The 26,450-nt window shown below is 48.1% G+C and overlaps 1 protein-coding gene across 1 annotated transcript in view; it reads right to left on the bottom strand.

The window, feature by feature from the left end:
* Nucleotides 1-858: 858 nt before the first annotated feature.
* FBXO41 (F-box protein 41) overlaps nt 859-26,450 on the bottom strand; it is a 36,095-nt gene continuing 10,503 nt past the window's right edge. The window contains exons 3-12 of the mRNA XM_087935709.1: nt 24,176-24,255; nt 21,308-21,663; nt 20,119-20,354; nt 17,009-17,124; nt 14,879-15,031; nt 9,577-9,672; nt 8,610-8,728; nt 7,683-7,841; nt 3,517-3,632; nt 859-969 (exon numbers count right to left, since the gene is read on the bottom strand). Coding sequence (XP_087791835.1) covers nt 907-969; nt 3,517-3,632; nt 7,683-7,841; nt 8,610-8,728; nt 9,577-9,672; nt 14,879-15,031; nt 17,009-17,124; nt 20,119-20,354; nt 21,308-21,663; nt 24,176-24,255 — 1,494 coding nt within the window. The 3' untranslated portion in view covers nt 859-906. The remainder of the gene's footprint in view (nt 970-3,516; nt 3,633-7,682; nt 7,842-8,609; nt 8,729-9,576; nt 9,673-14,878; nt 15,032-17,008; nt 17,125-20,118; nt 20,355-21,307; nt 21,664-24,175; nt 24,256-26,450) is intronic.

Here is a 26,450-nt window from a genome sequence, read left to right as displayed (position 1 = left end):
TCCAAAGAGGGGAATGTGCATGTGTGAATGTTCACTTGGGAGACAGAAAAACGTGGATTCCGTTTCAGCCGTATTCCGTCACATTTCTGTGCTGTGGAGAGCGACCATCTCCCCTATTCTCCCCGTTCGAGTGGAGGAAATTCTGCTTAATGCTGCTTTATCCTTTCCCCGCAAAAAATAAAATAAAATAAAAACGACAGTGTTAGGTCCGTGTTCCTTTACGCCGTAGAAGCTCACCCATCCTTAAAAAAATTTTTTTTTTTTAAAAAAAATCCAAAATAAATGCTGGTTAGTGGGGAGAAAAAAAGCAAGCAAGCAAGAGAACAGAGGCCTGCCGTGGCTGAGTTTTAAATTTGGGGACAAGCCAGGAAACCACGTTTCCCCGTCGACGCAGGAGGGCCCCCCGAAAGGAAGTACAAAGCTTTCAAATTTTTTTTTCTGCACGATCCTGGCCTGCTGAGTACTTGGCCTCCCCCTGCACACAAAACCACCCCAAATTTAGGCAAGAGAGGACAACGAAAAACAACGCAGCGGTGGGAGGCAGGTGGTTGCACAGCTGCTTCTTGCGGAAGAGCGAGCGAGGAGAACAAGGGGGAGATGGCGGGAGAACGGCTCTTCTTCGCGGTTCTCGGGTGAGTTTTGTTAGCACCGTCACTTCGGATGTTCCTCGGGTTCCCCCCGTTTCCCCTCTCCCGCCTGGAGAAGGAGCCTGTCTCTTCCAGAACTCAAGACCTGCTTCAAAATGAGGAGGCATCCGCTTGGGCTGGATGGCCTCTTCCAAGGTTGGCGGTCCGGGAATCAACGGAAGCCGGCATGGCTGCTTGGTGGGAATCCCAGGCAGTCTTTCACAAAAAGGCAGTCAGGAGATGTAAAGCGACGGTTGGTCGGGATTGTCCCTCGCCAAGGTTAGCAACCGGATTCCACTTTAATGTGTAAAATCTTTGAGAAGCCCGGCCTCTTCTTCAAAGCCTGGAGGAAGAGGAGGAGGGAGGTGTAAGGAATGATAGTCACCTAACAGTTGGGTTAGAAATATATAAACCAAGATAGTCATTTAATACTGTTGTATTTTTAACAGAATGCTGTAATTGTGATTGGCTGAGGTTCCTCCAACAGCCATCAGATGGAGCCAGAAACCTGGTTTCTCTCTCCTTGCTTTTCTCGTTTTGCCTTTTGCCTGATCGTCATTCTGCTTGGATTGCTGTGAGTCTTGCAACTGTTAACAAACTCTGTTTACTGAGCTCTGTTTATGATACTGGACTTTGGTTTTGGATTTTCCCTGGACTGATACTAACTGCTTTAACCATGTATGATTTAGACTGTTTGTTGGATTTGTTTAACCCGTTTACTGGAAGTAAAACCTACATTTTACTATTCAGTGTATCTGTATGCTGGTTGTGTGTTATTCAATATCACTCTCATTACGTTTCCCTGAGTGCACTCATTCTCCTAATGGTGAATACCTCAACAGGAGGAAGTAAAGGAAAGTTGTCTTAGGGCAGAGGTCTTCAAACTTGGCCACTTTAAGACTTGTGGACTTCAACTGCCAGAATTCCCCAGCCGGCATCTCCAAACTCAGCCACTTTAAGACTTGTGAACTTCAACTCCCAGAATTCCTCAGCTGGCATCTCCAAACTTGCCCACCTTAAGACTTGTTTTAAGACTTGACATAGCTGGCTGGAGAATTCTGGGAGTTGAAGTCCACGCATTGTCTGTGGAAATTCTCCATCATCCTTAACCTGGGTTTTTGTTTTTTGTTTTCCTTTGAAAATGTTTCGCTTCTCATCCAAGAAGCTCCTTCAGAGCTGGTGAGAAGAAATATGTTTTCAAAGGGGAAAAAAAAAAACTTGAGAAAGTCCAGTTGCCTTTTGGAAAAAATATCTTTGGAGAAACGTTCACACTTCTTAAAGCGGCCCAAAGTTGAGAAGCATCAGTCTAAGTCCAGCTGTCCCCAACCACGCACCCACCAGGATGGGGGGGCTAGGCCCCCCGGAATTCCCAGCCATCACTCAGGGACTGTATGACACAATTGGGCAAACTGCTTCGAGTCCCGGGTTCAAAGTCACCAAATTTCTTACGTGGTACAAAGTCTACAAATGGATCTAACTTGACCATAGAGTATTTCTAGCTCAGGGTTGAACGGTTGGGGGTCCTTGGTGCTCTCTGAGCTGGGTGGTTCTCTTGCAGACGTTTCATGACCCGACTAGGTATCATCCTCAGTGCTAGAAGGGAGGAGGGTTTGGGGGAGAGGAGGAGGAGGAAGAGAAAGGAGAAGGAATAAAGGAAAGGGAAGGAGGAAGGAAGGGAAGGAAGGAAGGATTGTGGGGGTCCTTGGTGCTCTCTGAGCTGGGTGGTTCTCTTGCAGACGTTTCATGACCCGACTAGGTATCATCCTCAGTGCTAGAAGGGAGGAGGGTTTGGGGGAGAGGAGGAGGAGGAAGAGAAAGGAGAAGGAATAAAGGAAAGGGAAGGAGGAAGGAAGGGAAGGAAGGAAGGATTGTGGGGGTCCTTGGTGCTGTCTGAGCTGGGTGGTTTTCTTGCAGACGTTTCACTGCCCATCTAGGTATCCTCCTCAGTGCTAGAAGGACTGAGATTTACAGGGAAGAGGGGAGTGGGGAGGAGGAGGAGGAAGGATATGAGGTCTCTGGTGCTCTCTGAGCTGGGTGGTTCTCTTGCAGACGTTTCATGACCCAACTAGGTAACATCCTCAGTGCTAGAAGGGAGGAGGGTTTGGGGAGAGGACGAGGAGGAAGAGAAAGGAGAAGGAATAAAGGAAAGGGAAGGAGGAAGGAAGGGAAAGAAGGAAGGATTGTGGGGGTCCTTGGTGCTCTCGGAGCTGGGTGGTTTTCTTGCAGACGTTTCATGACCCAACTAGGTATCATCATCAGTGCTAGAAGGGAGGAGGGTTTGGGGGAGAGGATGAGGAGGAAGAGAAAGGAGAAGGAATAAAGGAAAGGGAAGGAAGGAAGGAAGGGTTGTGGGGTCCTTTCTGCCCTCTGAGCTTGGTGGTTTTATTGGAGACGTTTCATGGCCCACCTAGGTAACATCATCAGTGGTAGAAGGGAGTGGGGTTTGTGGAATGGAGGAGGAAGAGGAGGACTGTGAGGTCATAAGACATAAGACATAAGAATTTATTTGTCATTACACTCACAAGCGGGTGCAACGAAATGAGGTGCTCTTGGTGGGCTCTGAGCTTGGCTGCTTACTTGCAGACGAAACTAGGCAAATCATCCATGCACAGAGCACGGATGATGTTACCTAGTTGGGTAATGAAACGTCTATAAAAAAAACTTCCAAGCTCAGTGACTTAGTGAAGCCTCTTTTTGCAATGCAGCATCTGGAAATACAACATCCTGTCTTCAGTCTCTGCCCTCAAAGGCTTCTCTTCTCAGCCTCTTTTCCACACATCCCCATCAGTTTGCACTACCCAAGTTTCTAGTCCCTGCCACTCAAGGGCTGCGGGCCTGTTATAAGGGGACACCTGCCATCAGTAAGCCACAGCGAGAGGAATCCTTTTACCTGGAGTTTGTTGATCATTTCATCAAACATTTTCTTGGCCTCCGAACTATTTGGTTCCTTAAAGTAATCGGCAATCCCAACTTGGACCACAATGGATTTCAGGTTCCGGCAAACACCTTGAAGGAGAGAGAACTTGGTTTGATACCGGGGACGCCAAAGGTCGAAAAAGTCAAGATGGCGCCCATGAAGACAAGATGGCGTCCATGAAGACAAGATGGCGTCCATGAAGACAAGGCACATTAACAACCCTGTGGGTCTTTGATCACATGACTGTGGGAGCCATTTTGGCTGTTTTGACACGACACAAACACACCTCGCAACAGGGTGCCCAGTGATGTTGGTGCAGCAGGAAGGAAACATTTAGTCAAAAAATTTTATATATACCGTGTATAAAAATACTAACAGGATACGCGTGTTTCGCTATGAAACTATGTGGTCGGGTTTAGTATTTGGGGAGGAAAATAAGGGGATAAAAATTCTGCCTCTGCCTACCAGCGTCCATCGGTATTCATCTGGCAAGCGCCTTGTCAGTGTGTGAGAGAGTAGAGGGCTATTTGGAAACTGAAAGAGTATTTGCTGTGTGAGCAAGGAGACAGCAAGGAGTCTGGGTGGGGCTTAGCTCAACTGTTCTGTACTAAAGCTGCTGGGTGCTCTGAAACTGAACCTCCTCTCCTCTGCTTGTGTTTTGCCTTTGGAAGAGATTTCTTTCCAGGTGGGGAGGGGGAGTAGAACTCCTTAGCATCAGAGCATGTTAATAATAATAATATAGGAAATACTCTAAATGCTCTGAGGGTCATTTGGAAAAATCCTTTCTTAGTGAGCCCCTAGAAGCCAAGAGGAACAGACGTGCCAAATTTCAAGTTTGTAGGCTTTACGGTACTGGAGATTTTGTGATGATGCCTGAGGGGCATTTTGCTTTTATATATAGAGATATTATATACAGTTGGTCATTGACTTATGACTACTATTGAACCAAGGATTTCTGTTGTAAGTTTTGTGCAGTTTTGTGCCCTTTCTTGCCTCAGTTGTTAAGGGAATCACTGCAGTTGATAAGTTAATAACATGATTATTAAGTGAATCTGGCTTCCCCATTGACTTTGCTATCTATCTATCTATCTATCTATCTATCTATCTATCTATCTATCTATCTATCTATCTATCCACCCATCCATCTATCTCCATCCATCCATCTCCATCCATCCATCTCTATCCATCCATCCATCCATCTCTATCCATCTCCATCCATCCATCCATCCATCCATCTCCATCCATCTCTATCCATCTCCATCCATCCATCTCTATCCATCTCCATCCATCCATCCATCCATCCATCCATCCATCTCCATCCATCCATCTCTATCCATCTCCATCCATCCATCTCCATCCATCCATCTCTATCCATCCATCCATCCATCTCTATCCATCCATCCATCCATCTCTATCCATCTCCATCCATCCATCCATCCATCCATCTCTATCCATCTCCATCCGTCCACCTCTATCCATCTCCATCCATCCATCCATCCATCTCTATCCATCTCCATCCATCCACCTCTATCCATCTCCATCCATCCATCCATCCATCTCCATCCATCCATCCATCTCTATCATCTATCTGGATTCACTTAAACCACAATGAGCTGCTTAAAGACCACGGCCAAAAGATTCTAAAATTGAACAAAATGCACTGTTTAGCGACAGAACTTTCCAGTCCCAATGGTGGTGATAAGTCAAGGACAACCATTCGTTCTCCGTGCTGACAGGAACCGCTATTTCTGTTCCTGGCTGCCACGTTCCCAGCGGGTCTGTTTCTCTCAGTTCTCCCAAAATGGAAAATAAAGGTTTGTGCTTTCCTTTGATTAAACGGGGCTGCCAGTTTTTAATTACATCATTAATCAAGAGTGTGTATCAATCCGTAGAGACAAACGATTTCATAGCAGATTTAGAATCAGCGCCCGGCCTCTTCGGACCAAAGGACAGGAGGATGGGCTGCTGTCGGGCACTTTTACATGAGTTTAATTTAATTTAATTAGCTTTGTTACGGCCAATCCCTTCCAGTGACTGGCTTATAAAATGCCCCCAAACAATGAAACAATTAAAAAAAAAAACCACATTAAACAGCCAGCCCGGATTAAAAACACCAAGAACAATCAAAGGCAACAAAGCAGAACATAAAATAAAATAAAACAAAAGCACCAACTTCTTGTACAAGTCAGCTTATGCTCGTTCACTCAGTGACTGTTTGAAGTTACAACGGCAGTGGAAAAAGTGACTTATGACCGTTTTTCACACTTAGGAACATTGCCGTATCTCCATGGCCACGTGATCAAATATGACCATAATGGCGCCTGCCCTTTATAAGTCATGGCTGTCAGGATTCTGGAAGTTACCCCCAGTTAAGTCTCGAGCCAAGCTTCGAAAACTTCAAAAGGATTTATTGGGAGTTAACATGCCGGCATGACCTGGGTGTAGCCGACTCTGAGACACGTAATTCACTGTCACCCTTGACCCTGGTTTTCCCACCACCCCTCTGGGTGTGTCATAATTCATATCCTCCAATGGGACACCTCCATAGTCCAGAGTCATCAATCAGGCTCTCCAGTTAGATATTTGCTGGGCAGAAACTTCAGTCACCTAGTTACTATCTCTGAAGAACTATTGATGGAATGCGCTTTCAATTTCCAAGCTGCTGCACTGCTCCCCCTTCCCTTTCTGTTGGCAACTCTAAAAAGACCATAGAAATATCTTAAGAGTTGACAATGATGGTCATAAAATGAATCGGTCACATGGCCTTCTTTTTCCTCCCCCAGAAATCATTAAGTGAATGTGAGGACGTAACTGGGAACCGATAGAATAGTTGCAGTTTCGCCCTGAAATGGAAACAAGTCCTGCTTTTCTGCAAAAAAAACCCCACACGTCTATGACAGTGGCATAAGTGTGAACGTCTGCTCATGTGACCATGCAGGGAAGCATCCCTGGTGTGGCCACTGGCGCATGGGTGGGTGAGCGGAATGAAGGGCTGGCCAGCCCTACTTCAGATCTAGGTTATAAACCCCATTTTTCAGATAGGTTGTAACTTTAAATGGTTGCTAAGCGACAGGTTGTAAGTCAAAGACTGCCTGTATCTGGGCTGCATTGTCCAGGCAACCTCTATATGTCAGTCAAAGGACACATAAAACTCTAAAACCCAGGGGTCCTCAAACTTGACTGCTTTCAGACTTGTGGACTTCAACTCCCAGCATTCCTCCTCCAGTCATGTTAGCTCAGGAATTCTGGGAGTTGAAGTCCACAAGTCTTAAACTTGCCAAGTTTGAAGGCCCTTGTCATAGATGATGGATGGATGGACTGACAGACAGACAGACAGACAGGGGGAGAGGGAGGAATAGATGATTGATAGGAGAGATAAAGATAGATGGATGGATGGATGGGGAGAGAGAGAGGGAGAGAGAGAGAGGTGGGTGACATAGATTATATAAAGATCTAGATCAGGGGTCTTCAAACTTGACAGCTTTAAGACTTGTGGACTTCCTCCCAGAATTCCTCCTCCAGTCACATTAGCTCCAGGAATTCTGGGAGTTGAAATCCTCAAGTCTTACAGCTGTCAAGTTTGAAGGCCCTTGTGATAGATGATGGATGGATGGATGGATGGATGGATGAGGAGACGACAGATTGACAGACAAGACAGACAGATGATAGATAGAGCAGGGGCCTTCAAACTTGGCAGCTTGAAGACTTGTGGACTTCAACTCCCAGAATTCCTCCTCCAGTCACATTAGCTCAGGAATTCTGGGAATTGAAGTCCACAAGTCTTAAACTTGCCAAGTTTGAAGACACTTGCTCTAACACATGGGTGTCCAACCTCTGGCCACTTTAAGACTTGTGGGCTTCAAATCCCAGAATTCCTGAGCTAGCGTGACTGGAGGAGGAATTCTGGGAGTTGAAGTCCACAGGTATTAAAGGGGCCAGAGGTTGGGCATCTCTGCCCTAGCTCTTTGCCGCCACCTAGTGGCTACGCCCCAGATTTACATCCCCCTACTTTTCCCAGCCATACCATCTCTGTCCCATCGTGCAGAGGAGTCCCCTAATTTCCTCCCGGTGCCCTCGATGAGGAGCAGCCACCCCCCACTTCAAGAACCCCCCTCCCCCTTTCCTGAGTTTCTACTCACTGTTGAAATGCAGTAAGGCTTTCGGGGTGACCGGGGTGGACGTCAGAACCAGCATCTCCAGGCCTTTCAAGCCTTCCCGACACACCTCAGCCGCCACCTCTTGGTTGACCTCCGTCACGTGGTCCAGCTCCAGCACTTGAAGGCGCATGCAGTTCCGGGCTGACAGGGAAGAAGAAGAAACAACATTGGAGACTCGGACTGGCCTGGACATTGCTCCTGGGTGGTCAAGGGGCCACGGTCCTTGCACACTAAGCTGGTCAAAATTCCCCAGCCATCATGGTTTAAGATGGGTGGAGTTCAACTCCCAGAATCTCTCATCTAACAAGCTTTAAGATAGGTGGATTTTAACTCCCTGAATCCTCCAGCCAACGAGCTTTAAGATGGGTGGAGTTCAACTCCCAGAATCCCCCAGGCAGAAAGCTTTAAGATGGGTGGTCCTTAACTCCCAGAATCTCCCATCCAACAAGCTTTAAGATTTTAACTCCCAGAATCCCCCAGCCAGAAAGCTTTAAGATGGGTGGACCTTAACTCCCAGAATCTCCCATCCAACAAGCTTTAAGATAAGTGGATTTTAACTCCCAGAATCCCCCAGCCAATGAGCTTTAAGATGAGTGGACTTCAACTCCCAGAATTCCCCAGCCAGAAAGCTTTAAGATGGGTGGACTTCAACTCCCAGAATCCCCCAGCCAGAAAGCTTTAAGATAGGTGGATTTTAACTCCCAGAATCCCCCAGCCAACGAGCTTTTAGATGTGTGGACTTCACTCCCAGAATTCCCCAGCCAGTTGGAGCCCACAACTCCTAAAATGGCCACGTTTTGACAGCCCTGCCTTAAACCAGGGCCAGTCTGAAGACTTGAGGAAGCCACCTTCCACGTCTCTTTTCCTTTATTCTTCCCGGGCCAGAAAAAGTCCCAGATCCGGACTTACCCAAGGAAGCCAGTCCTTGCAGGCCGCAGCCGGCTCCTCCGACGCCCAGCGCTCTCAAATGTGGCCAGCAACGCCCAATCATCTGCAGGCAACGGTTGCTAAACCTGGTGGGTTGCTGGCTGGAAAATATTTATAAAAGGAGAGAGAGAAGAAAATAATCGTGAAGGTCATATCATGGAGATACAAATTAGGAGGAGAATCTGTCAACGAAGCTGTGATGACCCAAAGGGGCGTGGCACAAAAGCAACATAGTCACAAAAATAGGTAAAGTCCCTTTAATTCCTCCAACTTGGCCTCCCCAATGTCCAGTTGTCATTGGCTGAAGAAAAAAACTCTCCCAAGAACAGTTTTTAAAGGGAAGAAATTCAGTCTGAACCCAAAGAACATCTAGATTATAAATAAAAAAACCAACACAAACCACAGCTGCAGCAATTAATGAGACAGGGCAGGATAAGGGATTGAAGACATCAAAAGATAACGAAACACACACAGTTGGGAGGACACCAGAACTCAGATAAGACTTGACAAACAAAGATAATTCATGTTTTGCTTCCAGCAACTTTGCTGTGTGCATTTTGCCCTTTTAAACTGTTTTCCCAGGTGTGGCTAATGAAGGGGATCAGGGCCCTTTCCTCCCCTGTAAACCACACAACTCACGTTGCTCCCTTCTCCATTCCTCCCTGCATGCCCTAGGATGGGTCTTTGGGCCTGGGTCTTTCTCTGAATGCCCAGCCGGACTGTACCCTTCCCCAGTTTCCTCCACAGCCACCAGAGCCACACTCCCACTCCCTGTCAGCTGTTCAACACCCCCCCCCCCCCGAAATCAGATTCCAACAGGGGCATGACAGAAGCTGTCTGGAGCTTCTTCATAGCTAGACCTCCAGATAGCGGGGGCTGGGGGCTGGGGGCTGGAGGGTTTCCAAAAGGGAAAAGAGGAGACAGGTGAATGTCCGTGGGTGCCTCTTACCAAGGATGGAGAGGTGCCACCTGCAGAGAGATGATATCTCGGCAACCTGCTCCCAAGGCCCAGATGACTTCATGGCCGACAGGATCAGTGGAGCTCCTGGAACAAGAAAACAGAAAGGGAAAGAAAAAGAAAAAAAGTTGAATTCTACTGGAAAATTGGCACAAAGTAAGGATTAGATGTTGGTAAAGGGGCTGTGTAGGAAAACAAATACTGATTTTTGTCTATGTAAATCACAGAACGAGGGCAGCGTTGGAGAGAATAGATTTGCAACTCAACGTTGCGGGTCAGCAGTTGTCTGATCTGGACCTTCTCAGAGGGAGGCTCTGGGGTGGGAGTCAACCGGTATAATAACCAGTTCGGTGAGCGTGCGCTTTGCGTGCGCGGCATTGGAAAAACCGTCTTCTCCTGCAAGCCCTGGGTGTAACATAGGGCATGCGCAGTAATCAGCTGTGCTGCACAGAGCAGCGAGGTTCAAAAAAGCATGGAATCAAGGACAGTCTAGAACCCGGGCCGGCGTGTGGGCCAAATAGAAGAACAGAAGATCGTTGGAGCGAAACGGTTGCCTCTCAGCTGATTGTCGGAACGACCGGTTCGTTTGAACTGTGCTGAACCGGTAGCATCCCACCTCTGGGGCATTATTTGTAAATAAGCCAGATTTACTTCCGTGTTTCTCCCACAATACGGCCTCCACCAGTAGGAAGGCCAGTAGGAAGCATGATTTCTAGGCATGAGATGAAATTAAGCCCCACCACCAAAATTTAGGCCTATTTAAACCATGCGTTTCCCCGCCATGTCTCACATCGTTCGTTAGAACGACACGAGGTGAAGAGAAATGGGGGGGAAGGGGAGGAAGAAAACTTGCCTTTAGGAGCACCCTGCAGGTAGCCTAGGCTAGAATACCCCAATAGCCGACAGAAGCTCCCCGAAGGCAGAGTCCCCAGCCGCTTCGGGGCGAGGCATGGCTGCCCGCGTCCCCTCACCATGAGGCAGTGTCTTTCGGGCGATGGAAGCTCCCCAAGGGCAGTCACCAACCACTTCGATCAGCCGGTAGAAGCGGCCTCGTGGCGAGGGGAGTGTGCGTGGGCGCTCGCCCCGAGGCCACCTCTACTGGCCGATCGAAGTGGTTGGTGACTGCCCTTGGGGAGCTTCCATCACCCGAAAGACACTGCCTCATGGCAAGGGGAGTGTGCGTGGGCACTCCTGTCAGGAGCGTCCTGTGGGCAGCCACGCCTCGCCCGAAGCGGCTGGTGACTCTGCCTTCGGGGAGCTATCATTGGCCGATAGAAGCGGCCTCGTGGCGAGGGAAGTGTGCATGGGCGCTCGCTCCGAGGCCGCTTCTACTGGCCGATCGAAGTGGCTGGTGATTCATAAATTCATTTGAAAAAAAAAAACTTTATAAAACTAGCTTGGGCTTTTTATTGTCAAGTTGCATGACCCAGTTCCCCGCTAGAGAAGACGCTAAAAATAAGCAAGCATGAATTATCTGGAAAAATCCATCTGCCTCTCCTAGAACTGCCACAGCCAAGGCTCCTGAATTGTTTGGCGTGGCCTTAATTAAAGGGATGAGTCATCCCGACAGATTAGAAAACTGCCAACTTCTGCAGGTACATTCTGACTATCCGGAGTGAAAAAAAAGAGGGAGAAAGGGAGGCAGTGGAGGATGGGACAGCTGGACCCAGAAGGACCACAGATCCAATGCAGTGCATTGCTCCCAGCCAGACCGTTAAACCTGGATTAAATATCATCCTTGACCTATGACTACCATTGAGCCCAAGGTTTCCGTTGCTAAGCAAGACAGTTATTAAATGAGTGTCAACTCATAAAACATGCCTATGCCTGTTTTAGTAATTGCCACAAAAAAAGAAAGGGGGGAAGGAAGGAGATCTGGAAGAGAAGTGCAGCAAAGCGAAAGTACATTCCAACTCTTATCTTTAAAAGATTGTAACTAAACTACCAGAGTTTTTGCCCACGGATATATTTAATTGGAGAATGTGATTGATGACAACCAGGCTGTGAACGTGCTCAATTGGAGAATCTGATTTATGACACAGGGGAGGGAGGGGGGAAACAGGGTCACAGGGGACTGTAAATCTTTCTCCCGCTTTTGGCTGCATGCAAAGAAAGCAGCCAAAATCTTTCTTTCACTCCCCCAAACTCCGCCAGAAATGAGTCTTTGGGGCCCTACAAGGCCTCCTGCTCCAAGAAGCTGCGCCGGCGCAACAAGTCTCACAAAGACTCATTTCTGGTGGAGTTTGGGGAAAAGAAAGGAAGACTTCTGCTGCTTCTGCTGTTTCCTTGCATGAAGCCAAAAGTCTCAGTCTCAGTCTCAGTCTCTCTCTCTCTCTCTCTCTCTCTCTCTCTCCCTGAAAACAGAGCTGGAGACGGTATCCTGCAATCCCAATTAAAGAATGATCTCCGTTGGTAGGAAAACGGGATGGGGGATTTTCCTGCAGACTTTTTGGGGGGATTTTCCTCAGGGTCTCTGGTCCGCAGGATTTAAAATTATGAGTTTGGTGCAGTGGTGGGATTCAATTATTATTTTTTTACTACCGGTTCTGTAGGTGTGGCTTGGTGGGCATGTCAAGGGAAGGATACTGTAAAATCTCCAACCAGAGGTGGGATTTGCCGGTTCTCCGAACTACTCAAAATTTCCGCTACCGGTTCTCCAGAACTGGTCAGAACCTGCTGAATATACCACCTCCGGTTTGGTGGTCCCTGAGGTCCAAAAGGTTGGCGACCCCTGATCTGGACCACGTTCTACCTCACCAAAGCTCTGATATGGAGCAAGGAAGGACCAAGGGAATGATAGATGATCTCTAGAACAGGCTGTCCACACATGATGCCCCTCTTAGATAACAAAAATGAATTTAATCTCCAGGCTGGCTGAGTATAAAGAATGGCAGGAACGGAGATGCCAACTCAACAGATGCCAGGGTTGTTGTGTGTTTCCTTTCACACCATCTACCCTGGGAAAAAAAATATCTGCAACGGAGAAATTGTTCCATGCTCTCCTCTTTCCTGCCAGCTCTGTGTCCCCGGCACCCTCTATTCTTAGAAGCGGTGCCATGTCTGAATGCCACCTCAACCCTGTGCCTCTCCGCAGTCGCCCTTGACAAGAGCTTGGTTGCCTCTACGCCGCTAATTTCTTTCGGCAGAAGCAACAACGGTGCAGCAAAATGAGTCAGAGAGGGTTGCAAAACCGGCAACGACGCGGGAATGAAAATTATCTCCCACGCCTGAATCACGGAGGCAAAAATGAATGAGATCAAAACCTAAACAGAATAACAAGGAGTTGGAAGGGGCCTTGGAGGTCTTCTAGTCCAACCCACCCCCGCTCTGCTCAGGAAACATTGAGAACGGGCTACAGTGCAGGTGGGTCCTCAGTTTACGACCATGATGGAGCCCAAAGTTTCTGTTGCTAAGAGAGAGAGAGAGAGAGACAGCAAAGTGAATTTTGTCCCATTTTACAACCGGTGGTTAAAGGTATGAGGCTTGTCTGAAAGTCGCCAAAGGGAATCACGTGATCCCAGGACACTGGAACCGTCATAAATACATGCCAGTTGCCAAGCGTCGGAATTCCAAGCAGGGATTGGACAACCCCTTTGTCTGAAACGGTGTAGGTATAGGGTATCCTGCCTGGGCAGGGGGTTGGACTAGATGACCTCCAGGTTCCATTCCCTCTGTTATTCTTTGATTCTATATTTTGAGGGCTGCGCCCCCCATCTCACAGTGCCTGATTCCAGCTGGGCTAAATTACAAGGTGTCACCCTCCCAAGCTTGGCAGCACAATAACCCCTCACAACCCACTGGAGCGCTCGGCTCCTTGGCAGTGCCAACCATGACAAGGACAAAGCCCCAGCGAGGGAGCCCGATGTGTGCGTGCGTGTGTGTGTGTGTGTGTGTGTGCGACGCCACCCCCCGTCTTTTGTTCTCTTGCTGTTTCGCCAGCCCCGACGGAGGGAGTAAAAAGGCTGTGATTATTTCACACCGCCTCTCTCTTCTCCGTGCGGTGCCAAGGACTGTCTGGTTGGCATCGGCGCCAGCTCTGCCGTTGTTCTCCCCCGGGACTCAGATACTCTGGGGAGTAGGGCTTAAATTTTGCACCAGAGCACACCAGGGGCTCCTCCTGTTTCCATTTTCATTGGTCCCAATATGGGCCACCCTCAACTTACGACCACCACGGAGTCCAACATTTTCATGGCTAAGAGAAACGGTGAAGTGAGTTTTTTTGTGCCTCATTTCATGTTTCTTGCCATAGTTATTAAGCGAATCTATTACAGTTGTTAAGTTAGGAGCCTGGGTTGTTAAGCGAATCTGGCTTCCTCATGGACTTTAGAAGGTCGCAAAAGGGGATCGCGTGACCTCCGGGACACTGGAACTGTCGCAAGTACATGCCAGTTGCCAAGCATCAGAATTTTGATTGACCCATAGGGAAGCTGCAATGGTCATTAAGCGGGATAGCCATATGTCACTTTTTTTTAATGTCATCATAACTTCTAACGGTCACTAAACGAGTTGTTTTTTCAGAACTACTTGTAAGTTGGAGAAACGTAAGGAGTCTAGACTAATTCCTCTCTTGACTCTGCCATCAGCATTTCCTCTCTACAGCATGTTCTGACCAAGGCTTCCAAGACCGTAATTACGCACGTGCTTATCTTAAAAACAAGTCTTGTTTTATTGCAACGCTGGGAATTATTTTCATTCCCAGCCTGTAATGAATCTCAAACAGTCCCTCAAGATAAGCACCCGCCTTTCTTCCCTGCGAAGTGCCGCCCATAACAGAAATGAACCAATGAACTAGGAAAAAAATCCAAGCGAAGTACAAAGAGCTTCAAGAAAGAATCTGAACCGATTGAACGACTTTGCTTCCTGCAAAGGTTTCATCATCTTGGCCTGACTTTTATCCCTTAGGGGAGGGGCCATCACCTCTCAGCCTTACTCCCGAGTTGCCCCTTTTGTCTCAGCTGCTCTCGCCTTCTAGCAGCTCTGGGCATACGCGCACTGGGAACAGGCTCCCTTGGGTCCTCTGCCTCGCTGCTACCGGACTCCATGGGCTCTGGACTCAGCACCCCACTCCCAGATGGTCGTCCCACTCGTCCGAGTCCTGTCCAGACCTGGATTGGTCCCTTTTCTTCCCCACTGCCGGCGAACCACAACACTGCAGCTCAGTCTTGCTTAAGACCTTCTTGGTCAAACTGGGTCAACCTTGGGCTGAGGTTGGCCAAACCGAACAGGCTCAGTCCTTCTCCTCAGAATGAGAAACTTTGATTTGGGTTGGAGGTCCCCAACGGCCCCCGCTTACCGGTAGGTGACGGCTTGGAGAGCTCGACAGTAGCAGCTGGCCAGCCAGAGGGAACGATCCGTCAAAATGTTGGGGCAGTGGGAAACCCGTAGGATCAAGAGGTTACTCCCAGAGGCTTTGAGTAAGGACTCCAGTCCCGCTTCAAGGCATCCCCTATAGCAAGGCAAATCCCCCCCAAAAAGGAAGAGAGAAAAAAATTACAAATTATTTAAATCTTTTGTGGCTCTGTGGAATTGCTTAAGCGCATGGTGAGCCTTTTCTGCAAATTAAAAACTCTTCAGAGGAACAAGGATTAAACCAATATGAAACCACGTGGATCGGCTGCAGGGCTAAATTAGACCGTGATTTGTTCTCGTTTTGTGTTTGAAAAATCCTGTGTTTGATTTCCAACGTTCTCAACTTACTGCAGTGTCAATTGCTGAGAAAATTGGGGGAAAATAATATTAATGCAACTTATTTGGAAAAGGAATGATTTAAATCTGTGTTTTCCAAACTTTGCCATTTTAAGATGTGTGGACTTCAATTCCCAGAATTCCCCACTCAGCTTATTTGGACTTCAACTCCCAGACTTCCCCAGGTAGCACATGTGGACTTCAATTCCCAGGATTCCCCACTCAGCTTATGTAGACTTCAACTCCCAGACTTCCCCAGGTAGCACATGTGGACTGCAATTCCCAGAATTCCCCACTCAGCTTATGTGGACTTCAGCTCCCAGACTTCCCCAGGTAGCACATGTGGACTTCAATTCCCAGAATTCCCCACTCAGCTTATGTAGACTTCAACTCCCAGACTTCCCCAGATAGCACATGTGGACTTCAATTCCCAGAATTCCCCACTCAGCTTATGTAGACTTCAATTCCCAGAATTTCCCACTCAGCTTATGTAGACTTCATCTCCCAGACTTCCCCACTCAGCTTATGTAGACTTCAACTCCCAGAATTCCCCATCCAGCACATGTGGACTTCAATTCCCAGAATTCCCCACTCAAGCTTATGTAGACTTCAACTCCCAGACTTCCCCACTCAGCTTATGTAGACTTCAATTCCCAGAATTTCCCACTCAGCTTATGTAGACTTCATCTCCCAGAATTCCCCACTCAGCTTATGTAGACTTCAACTCCCAGAATTCCCCATCCAGCACATGTGGACTTCAATTCCCAGAATTCCCCACTCAAGCTTATGTAGACTTCAACTCCCAGACTTCCCCAGGTACCACATGTGGACTTCAACTCCCAGACTTCCCCAGCAGCATCCTGGCTGGGGAATTCTGGGAAATGAAGTCCATATAGCTTATAAAGAAGCTGAGAAATACTATTTAGAAGGAAACAAGTTTTGAAAACGTTTTTGAAACAGGCTCAGCAGGCCATGACCATTGGAGAAATATTTCCTACGGTGAGTTCAAATGCTTAGTTCCAGGTCATTGACGAACTACAGCCTTCCCAGTGGAACCTGAGAGCCGTGCTGGTTGGGGATGATGGGAATCTTTGTACCAGGTGTTATGATGTTTCAATTTATTAACAACTGCCCACCTAACCACCAAGTTAGCCTCTCAGTGGCAAGCCAACGAGAACAGAAAATCGCATTAACGCGAAAACCCAACGGAAACGCCACTGAAAACACCAACGACTAGACCCATGAGCCCCTGCCAGAACCCCTAAAACTAGCCTGCCAACAGCAGTGGCTGATGGTCTTTGGCAATTACCTGGAACATGTCAGTAGCTCCTCTCCTGACCCAGGAAAAGTGGGGGACACTGGATTGTACGGCCAGTCTCCCCACGTTCTATAGAAATTATCAGAATTGCAGAGTTGGAAAGGACCTCAGAGGTCATCTAGTCCAACCCCCTGTTCAAGCAGGAGACCCTATGCCTTTTCAGACAACTGGCTGTCCAGTCTCTTTCTTAAAAACCCTCCAGTGATGGAGCACCTACAACTTCTGGTGGCAGGCTGTTCCACTGGTTAATTGTTATAATTGTCAGGAATTTCTCCTTAGTTTCTAGGTTGCTTTTCTCCTCGATTAGTTTCCACCCATTGCTTCTCGTCCAGCCTTCAGGGGCTTTGGGGAATAGATGGACCCCCCCTCCTCTCCTTTGAGGCAGCCATTCAGATATTGGAAGACCGCCATCTTCCTCACCGTGTGCTTTTCATGTAATCCTCCTTCGTCTCCTTCTTCCCCCTTTGCCTGGGCTTGAGGTTTTGGAGGGTGAGAGAATGCGTCTGGGTGCACCACTGTGACAGCATAACCAGGAACTGTGCAAGGAAAATAAAAATAGAGAAAATAACTTGTCAGGGAATTGCACAGCCGGTGTCCAAATGGAATCAGAGATACCGGCACGAGCTTGTAGTTTTCTCTAAATCGATGTATTTTACATTTACAGGTAGTCCTCGACTTACGACCATGATTCAGCCCAAAGTTTCTGTTGCTAAGCAAGACCTATACCAAGTGAGTTTTGCACCACCTTTCTTGCCACCGTCGTTAAGTGAATCACTGCAGTGTTTAAGTTAGTCACATGGTTATTAAGGGAATCTGGCTTCCTCATTGAGTTGGCTTGTCGGAAGGTCGCCAAAGCGGATCACAGTGATCCCGGGACACTGCGACCCGTCATAAATGTGAGTCAGTGGCCAAGCGTCTGAATTTTGTTCTCGGGGAAGCTGTAATGGTTGTAAAGTGTCAAAAAACTGTCACAAGTCACTTTTTTCAATTATGTGGTAACTTCGAATCATCACTAAATGGTTGTAAGTTGAGGACTATCCATATATATATGCAACAAACAAACAAGAGAGTCAGGTACATTGCTACATCATGAGGTAAATCGTGAGGTAAATCGTGAGGTAAATCATGAGGTAAACCGTGAGGTAAATCGTGAGGTAAACCATGAGGTAAATAAATCGTGAGGTAAATCATGAGGTAAATCACAGAACAGTATACAGAGCACACAGAAGGGAAAAAAGAGGGGGGAGAAAACTCCCCTTTTACACCCAACAACCAATCATAATGTAGATTGCCTCATGCAGGAGCCTGTACTCTCCAGTTAACCAACTATAATGGTCTATTCTGGCTCATTATACTGTACACTTTACAGTAATCTTTAATCTCTAATAAGATTAAATATCCTATCAGGGCTGCTATTTTGCAAAGATACTGGAGAAAAAAAGAGAGTAATGGCCTCCAGAACATGGCTCTACTTTGCAACTACAATAAACTGATATAAGTAGTCCTTGGTTTACAACACGTCGTTCAGTGACTGTTCAAAGTTACAACATCACTGGAAAAAAAAAAGTGACGCATGACTGTTTTCTCACACTGTTTTCTCAGTGCCTCCCCGGTCACGTGAACAAAATTCAGATGCTTGGCAATTGACTCAGATTTATGACTGTATCCTGGGGTCACAGGATCTCCTTTGGCGACCTTCTCCAAAGCAAAGTCAATGGGGAAGCCAGATTCCCTTTGCAACTGTGTTTACTAACTGAACGGCTGCAGGGATTCACTTTAACAACCATGGCAAGAAAGGTCGTAAAACGGGGCAGAACTAACAGAACCACTGAACCTCACAGAGATTTGGGGCTCTGTTGTGAGCTCGGGTGGAAGACTACCTCCATTTTATGGAACGGAGTAGGACCCAGAGTTAGATTAGCATCCCGGCTTGACTGCTGCAAGAAGTTCAACAAGGAGCTACCCTTGAACACTATCCACAGGCATCCGTTGGCATAAAAAAAAAGACCACTATGTTACATCCTGAGCCACTGTATTGCAATACATCACATCCATGTTGTGTACGTTGTTTGCTAGACACAATCCAAGGCCTTGGTTTTGGCCTCTAAAGGGGACCAAGGGGCCTGTTTAAGAAATAAGCTACCTTGGAACCGAGTTTGGTTTTAAGGTTGTGGGGAGCGGGCTCTGAAGGATGCAGAGAAGCCTCGTTATCGGAATTCAGAGTGTTTGAGTTCATGAATAGTTCATTTTAACTGTTTTTTTTAAAAAATGGGATGTTAAGTTTTGTTCTTTTATGGTAAGCGGCTGGCGTGAGTTCAATGAGCAGGAAGTTGGGACAGAGCGAGTAAATAAAGAAATTGGCAATTAACACGGGGTAAATATTGAATCAAGAAAAGAGAAGTATAAGCCGTGTATCAAATCCAGACCGCCACCAGGTAAAATAAATATTCCACGCAAGTCCATTCGACACAGCCAATTTTTTTCGGAATGATATGCACAATTTTTTTTTTGGCTTCGGCTTGGAAGATGGAACGAGAGCCCGGGATGAGATGAAAAAGGGAACATCAATTCACACAACATCCAGAAAACCCTCCGAGACTCCGGGAAGCTTGCGCCACGAATATCGGTACAGGTAGTCCTCGGCTTAGTTACAACCATTTGTTTAGTGACCATTCCAAGTTACAATGGCATTCAAAAATCCCAGGAAACTGGTTCACTGCCTGGTTGCTGGGTGGGCAGGGCTGACTGGAACTTCCTGTTTCCCGCTTCCCGTAGGCCTCTGGAGTCCGGGGAGGCAGTTTTCATCTTCCCAAGGGTCCAGAGGCCTCCCCTGGGCCTCTGGGAGGGTGAAAACAGTCTCCCCAGACTCTGGAGGCTCTCCGAAAGCTGGAAACAGGCCCGTTTCCAGACTTTCAGAAGGCCTGTTTTTACCTCTCCCAGAGAATACCGGTTCAGTGAACCAGCTGTAACTTTAACAACCGGTTCCCTCGAACCAGTCTGAACCGGTAGAATCCCACCCCTGAACGGCACTGGAAAAAAAAAGATTTACAACAATGGTTGTAGCCTCCCACAAGATGCAAATTGATATATTCGGCAACTGGCATATACGGCTAGGCCTCGAACTGAGCCCAACATTTACGTTGCTAAGTGAGGCAATTATTGAGTTTTGCCCCCCATTTACAGCCTTTCATGCCACAGTTGTTAAGCGAATCACTGCTGTGACTAAGTTGGTAACACGGTTGTTAAGCGAATCTGGCTTCCCCCTTGATTTCGCTTGTCAGACGGTGGGCAAAAGGAGGATCGTGTGACCCCCGGGGACACACTGTGACCGTCGTAAATATGAGCCAGTTTCCGAGCATCCCAATTTGGATCACCTGGCCATGAGGCCCCTGCGATGGTCGTAGACACAAAAAACAGTCATAATTGTGCTGTCGTAACTTCGGTCACTAAATAAATGGTTGTTAAGTCGAGGAGTACCTATAATAAAAGACAAGAACCTCCATTAACAGGAGTAGAAGGCTCTGCTTCACCTTTGAGGAGACTCTGGCGTTTTCCAGCAAGACCCTGGTCCAGACTGCGGGGTGCCGGGCCACAAATTTCCAGTCCTTGCAGACTTCGGCGGCCCTCAGCAGGGTCTTGGTGTCAAGGTACGTGAAGATGCAGAAGAGGGCAGCCCGCATCTTCAGGATCTCCGGGCTGATCACCTCGTTGGAACGGGAGGTGCTTCCTCTCTCCGGCCGGCCCGCTTTTCCAGCATCGGACCTGGCTGAGACGCAAAAAATGATTAATTATATTTATATGCGGCTCACTTCACTGCCAAAATCCCCTTTCCTTCCCCACCCCACTAACCTGCTTTCCAGCTCTGTTCTCCTGTGCAGGGCAACTAAAGAAGACCCAGCCAATCAGCTGGGACTCAAAGGGAGGCGGAGAAGAGAATGGGGGGGCGGGGCCAGAGGTGGGATTGGCCGGTTCTCCCAACGACTCAACATTTCCGCTATCGATTCTCCAGAACTGGTCCGAACCAGCTGAATACCACCTCTGTAGCTGGATACTCTTAGTTCGCTACGAAACTATGTGGCTGGGCTGTTTTGGGGGAGGAAGATAAGGAAGGAAAAATTCTGCCTCTGCGTACTAGCATCCATCGGTATTCATCTGGCTGGTGTCCTGTCAGTGTGTGAGAGAGTTGAGGGCTGTTTGGAAAGTGAAACAGTATTTGCTGTGTGAGCTAGAAGGAGACAGCAAGGAGCCTGGGTGTGGCTTAGCTCAACTGTTCTGTACTAAAGCTGCTTGGTGCTGCTGTGAAACTGAGACTGAAACTCCTCTGGTTGTGTTTTGCCTTTGAAAGAGATTTCTTTTCAGGTGGGGAGGCGGAGTAGAACTCCTTAGCATCAGAGCGTGTTAATAACAATAATAATATAGGAAATATTCTAAACGCTCTGATGGTCATTTGGAAAAATCCTTTCTTATTGAGCACCTAGAAGCCAAGAGGAACATACAGGCCAAATTTCGAAGCTGTAGGCTTTACGGTTCGGGAGATTTTGTGACGATGCATGAGGGGCATTTTGCTTTTATAGAGAGAGATTCTGTTATTCTGAATTATTATTAATTCGGTTATTCTGCGATTATATAATTATTATTAATTCTGTTATTTCTGTTACAACTGATGTTAGACCCCACTATCTTTGCTGGACTCCGGTCTGCTCAGGGGACAAAACCTACCTGCCATCCTGGAATTGTGTCCCGGCCTGGAGAAATTCACCTGCTGGACCTCAGTGGGCACCCTGGGCTCCAGGTCCCACATTTCCGCCTCCGACTCAGTGGTCCGGGATCCGATGTCGGAGATGTCTCCTTCCTCGCCCTCGGTGCTGTTCCGATATGGCCGGCGGTGCCAATTCTGAATAGCCTGTCTGCGCAAAGCCGAGCTGCGCACTCCGCCGGGCCGGTCAAAGCCGCTCTCTGAGCCTCGAGACTGGTAGGATGGCCCATTGCTGTTCTCGCCTCCTTGATAAGCTTCGGGACTGTCACTGTCGTAGCATCCCGAGCTCTGGGAGATCGCTTTGGCGCAGCTGGAGGCGCTGAAATTAAACAGCCAAAAGTCTGGAATCTAATAAAGGTGAATATTTGTAGCTCAGGGCTGACGTGAGGGCGCTCTCAGAGAATTCTGGAATCTCGACGGGTCAAAGGGTCAACCCAGCATCATCTAGACCAGGGTTTTCCTAACCATTTGGTGTCAGGATTCCGGCAGTTGCCCCCCATTTAAATCATGAGTCTCGAGCCAAACTTCCAAAAGATTTATTGGGACTTAACATGCCGGCACTGCCTGGGTGTAGCTGACTCTGAGGCACACCATTCATTGTCACCCTTGACCCTGTTTTTTTCCCCCCATCCCTGGGTGTATCGTAATTCATATCCTCCAATGGGACGCATCCATAGCCCAGAGTCATCAGTCATGCTCTCCGGTTAGATCTTTGCATGGCAGAAACTTCAGTCACCTAATGACCATCTTTGAAAACATTTGTGGAATGCACTTTCGGTTTTGCAAGCTGCTGCACTGCTCCCCCCACCCTTTCTGTTGGCAACTCTAAAAAGACCAGAGAAATATTTTATGAGTTGACACCTGGGCATGGACTGGCACTGCGCCGTGGCATGCCAAAAACCAGGCCACGCAAACAAGCGAAGCCCCATCCGAGGGGTGCAGTCAGAATGCAAAACCACGTCCCCTCCGGTCCACGGAAAAACCTCCTGTCCACAGTCCCGATCCCTGCCGGTGTCCCAACGGTTGGGGGCCTCTGATCTAGACCCACAGAGAGAAGGCAACATCGGGGTCTCTGAGCTGGGCAGCGGCAAAGCTAGTATTTTGGCAGTGGGGCCTAATGAGAAGAGCCTCCTCACTTGACAGTAGACGTATCAGGATACAAAGCTGGCCAAAGGTAAAACTGAATGGACAACTCGCTGCCTTACAGGACAACTCACCGCAAGAAAACTACAATGTTATTATTAATAATAATCGTTAAGCATCTCCATAATATTAAACGAGGAACAGGTCTACAGTACAGTCGTCCTGTGGCGAGTTGGATGCACAGCGAGTTTTCCTGCTTGCGTAGCAACAAGTTCGTCAAGGCAAGCTGGCCGCGGCGAGTTTTCCTAGGCCCAATTGTAAGAGGCAGCATTTTCCTTTGCCGGTTTCCAAAAACGTGCAGGTTAAGCCAAGGCAGACATGCAACCTCAACCCAAAGCTTGGCTACTACTGTCATCCCAGCAACCTGCATTTTAACTGTGTTCCTTAGAAAAATGATTTTTTTCTATCCTATTTTACAAGTTGGAACTTAGACTGGAATAAAAGGAGAGCCAACCCTGGTTTTCCGGAAGCTGTGCCTGTGCAATCACGGCATGTTTTCAGAGCGTGAATTCAGCCCGCCACATGTGCAAATGGTGCTGCGCGCGTGCAAATGGGAGTTGCGCGGAATCAACTCCTCTCCCTGCCCCCGCTAGTCCCCAAAGCCAGAAAGGTTGGGGACCAGTGGTGGGACTCAATTTTTTTTTAATACAGGTTCTGTGGGCGTGGCTTGGTGGGCGTGGCAGGGAAGGATACCGCAAAATCCCCATTCCCTCCCCACCCCACTGACCTGCTTTCCAGCTCCTTTCTCCTGTGCAGGGCAACCAAAGAAGACCCAGCCGATGGGAGGCAGAGAAGAGATGGGGTTGATGGGGCCAGTCAGGGGTGGGATTGGCTGGTTCTCCAGAACGACTCACAATTTCCACTACCGGTTCTCCGGAACTGGTCAGAACCTGCTGAATACCACCTCTGTTGGGGACCTCTGTGTCATGCCCCTGTCAGACTCTGATTTGGAGGGGGAGGCTGAGCAGCTGACAGGGAGTGGGAATGTGACTCCCTTGGCTGTGGAAGAAACTGGGGAGGGGGCAAAGTCTGGCTAGGAAGAGCAGGGGAGAGGTAGAGCAAGGGAGATTGAGTATCAGAGGAAAACCCAGGCCCACCTCCTCTTCATCCTAGGGCACACAGGGAAGAACGGAGAAGGGAACAACGTGGGTTGCATGGCTTACGGGGAAGGAAAGGGCCCTGATTCCCTTCATTAGCTGCAGCTGGGAACACAGTGCTTAAAAAGGGAAGCTGCTCACAGCAAACTGTTGGGAACAAATCGTGAATTATCTGGTATCGTGGAGGCTTATCTGGGTTCCTGGCATCTTCCCAACTGTGTGTGTTTTGCTGGCCTTTCAAGTCTGCAATTCCTTCTCCCGCCCTGTCAAGTTGATCACTGCAGCCTGGTTTGTGTGGATTTTTAGTTACAGTTTGTATGTACTTTGTTTTCAGACTGAACTTCCTCCATTAAAAGGTGTTCTTGGGAGAGTTTTTTTCTCTCCAGCCAGAAAGTAACCTGGACAATGGGGGCAAAGTTGGAGGTATTAAAGGGACCCTTCTTACTTATGTGACTGTGTTTTTTGTTTGTGCCACGCCCAGGGCCGTTACACTCTGTTTAATGCTTTGAATAATAAAAAAAATTGAAACAGAAAAAGAAAAAAGGGAAACAACCAGATGTGCAAAGCCCAAACTGCGAGTTGATTCCATACCCGGTGCTGGACGATGACCTCTGATTGGAAACGGCGTAAGAGCTGTGTGGGGTTGTGTCAGCCATCGAATGCTTGTTTCTCTGGAAAGGAGAGACAACAGGGAGGTCATCCCACTTCATCCCTCATCCATGAAACTGCGAGTTCCTACTCCCTTCGTGGTAGCACCCCATCACCACAGACGTATAGATGACGTGGAAAAGGATTGCAAACTTCAGGATGCTCTTTTTAAGACAGCTGTGTCTTTTTTTTGTTTTCAACTAACCAATCAGAATAGAGCTGGAAAGTACCTTGGAAAATCTTCTACTGCAACCTCCCCGCTCAAGCACAATTCCAGACCAACGGTGGCCCGGTGTCTCTTATTAAAAACCACCAGTGACGAAGCACCCGCAGTGCCTGGTGGAAAGTTGTTCTACCGGTTCACTGTTCTATCTGTTAGTAAATTTCTCCTTCGTTCTAGGTTTGCTTCTCTCTTTGTTCAGTTTTCAAAACAGTTTCCAGTTTTAGAACAATTAACCCATGGAACAAGCTGCCTCCAGAGGTTGTGGAGTGCTTCAACACTGGAGGTTTTTAAGAAGAGGCTGGACAGCCACTTGTCTGAAAGGGTATAGCTTCTCCTGCTCGGGCAGGGGGTTGGACAAGGGTCAGCAACCTTTTGGACCTCTGGGACCACCAAACTCATCATTTTAAATCCCACGGACCAGAGACCCTGGGAAAATCCCCCCCAAAAAAGTCTGCAGGAAAATCCCGTACCCCGTTTTCCTACCGATTGATCATTCTTTTATTTGGGATCGGAGGATCCCGTCTCTAGCTCCGTTCTCAGGGGGGAGAGAGAGAGAGAGAGAGAGACACTTTTGGCTTCATGCAAGGAAAGCAGCAGAAGCAGCAGAAGTCTTTCTTTCTCTCCCGCAAACTCTGCCAGAAATGAGACTTTGCCTCTTGGAGCAGGAGGCCTTGAAGGGTCCCAAAGACTCATTTTTGGTGGAGTTTGGGGGAGAGAAAGAGAGACTTTGGCTGCTTTCCTTGCGTGCAGCCAAAAGCAGAAGAAGAAAGAAGTGGAAAGAAGCAGCCCGGTGGCCAGGCCAGGCACGTGGGGTGAGTGGGGCAAGTTCCCCCTCTCTGCCCTTTCCCCTGTCCCCTCACTACCCCGTGTTGTTCGTGATGCAAGCCTTGTGTTCCCGTGGGCCATGTGGGCGGTGCAGCCTTGTGTTCCCCCGCAGCCTGGATTAATTGCTTCGGGTTGACATTTCTCTGAGGACCACCCACATTTTCTCATAGACCACCAGTGGTCCCCGGCCCACCGGTTGGCAACCACTGGACTAGATGACCTCCAAGGTGCCCATTCAGCTCTGTTCCTGAATTGGAACTTTTGAGTTCCTAAGAAAACTGGAGAAGATCCTTCTAATTTGTTCTCTTGCTCTACGGAGAACCCAGCCTGGTGATCATCTACTTTTAACTTGTGTGAGATCTGAGCACGGCGGAGGACTTAACCAAAGGTCCAACCTCCCAGATGCGCGAGGGGCTGTATTTCAGTAGGAACCATTTTGTTCTGAAAAGCCATCTCCTTCCAACATGGATGCTGAATTACACTCTAGGCGGTGCGGCACATAACTCAGTAACTATGTGTAACTATGCAACTTGTTGTATAACTCAACAGTCTCCAAGGATACAGGTTAAAGCCTGCCAATCTACCTTATCAGAGCCGAGGCGGAGAAGAACAAACGGTCAGTTTAGTCTCGCCTGATTGCTTAAGAAGAGAAAAGAAATCTTAGGGTGTTTTCAAAGATCAAAAACGTAGATTTGAAGGAGCTTTACAGCAAAAACAGACGCTCACCACGCGATATAAGCCGAATATTCCCCTTGGTGCATCCTCCCAGGAATACCTTGACATCTATCAATAAGGTGAATGAGCTTCATTCATCCTGTTGTCCTCTAGTTTCCTTTTAGAAGAAAACAGGGCCGGATCATTGTTTTTCTCACTCCATGGGCTTCTCACACTTTTCACACACTGTTTCTAGTGGGGAGGACTCCTCTCTGCAGGCATTGTAGCTACTGCAGAGGACCCGCATCCCTGCATTAACTTAGACCAGGGCTTTTCAGGTTTCCGACGTGTGGATTTTAACCAGTTCAGGAGAGCCCCCAGCTAAGATTCTGTGCAGTTCAGAAAACCCCCCAAATCCCACTCGAGGCTGGCCGGGGTGGGATTCAAAATTTTTAACAACCAATTCTGTGGGTGTGGCTTAGGGGGTGGGCGCGGCTTGGTGGTCATGTGACTGGG

This window comes from Pseudonaja textilis, chromosome 6, assembly GCF_049901715.1.
Source record: "Pseudonaja textilis isolate UNSWEBS1 chromosome 6, rPseTex1.2, whole genome shotgun sequence".
Classification (NCBI taxonomy): Eukaryota; Metazoa; Chordata; class Lepidosauria; order Squamata; family Elapidae; genus Pseudonaja; species Pseudonaja textilis.
This window is presented reverse-complemented; position numbering and strand designations above follow the sequence as displayed.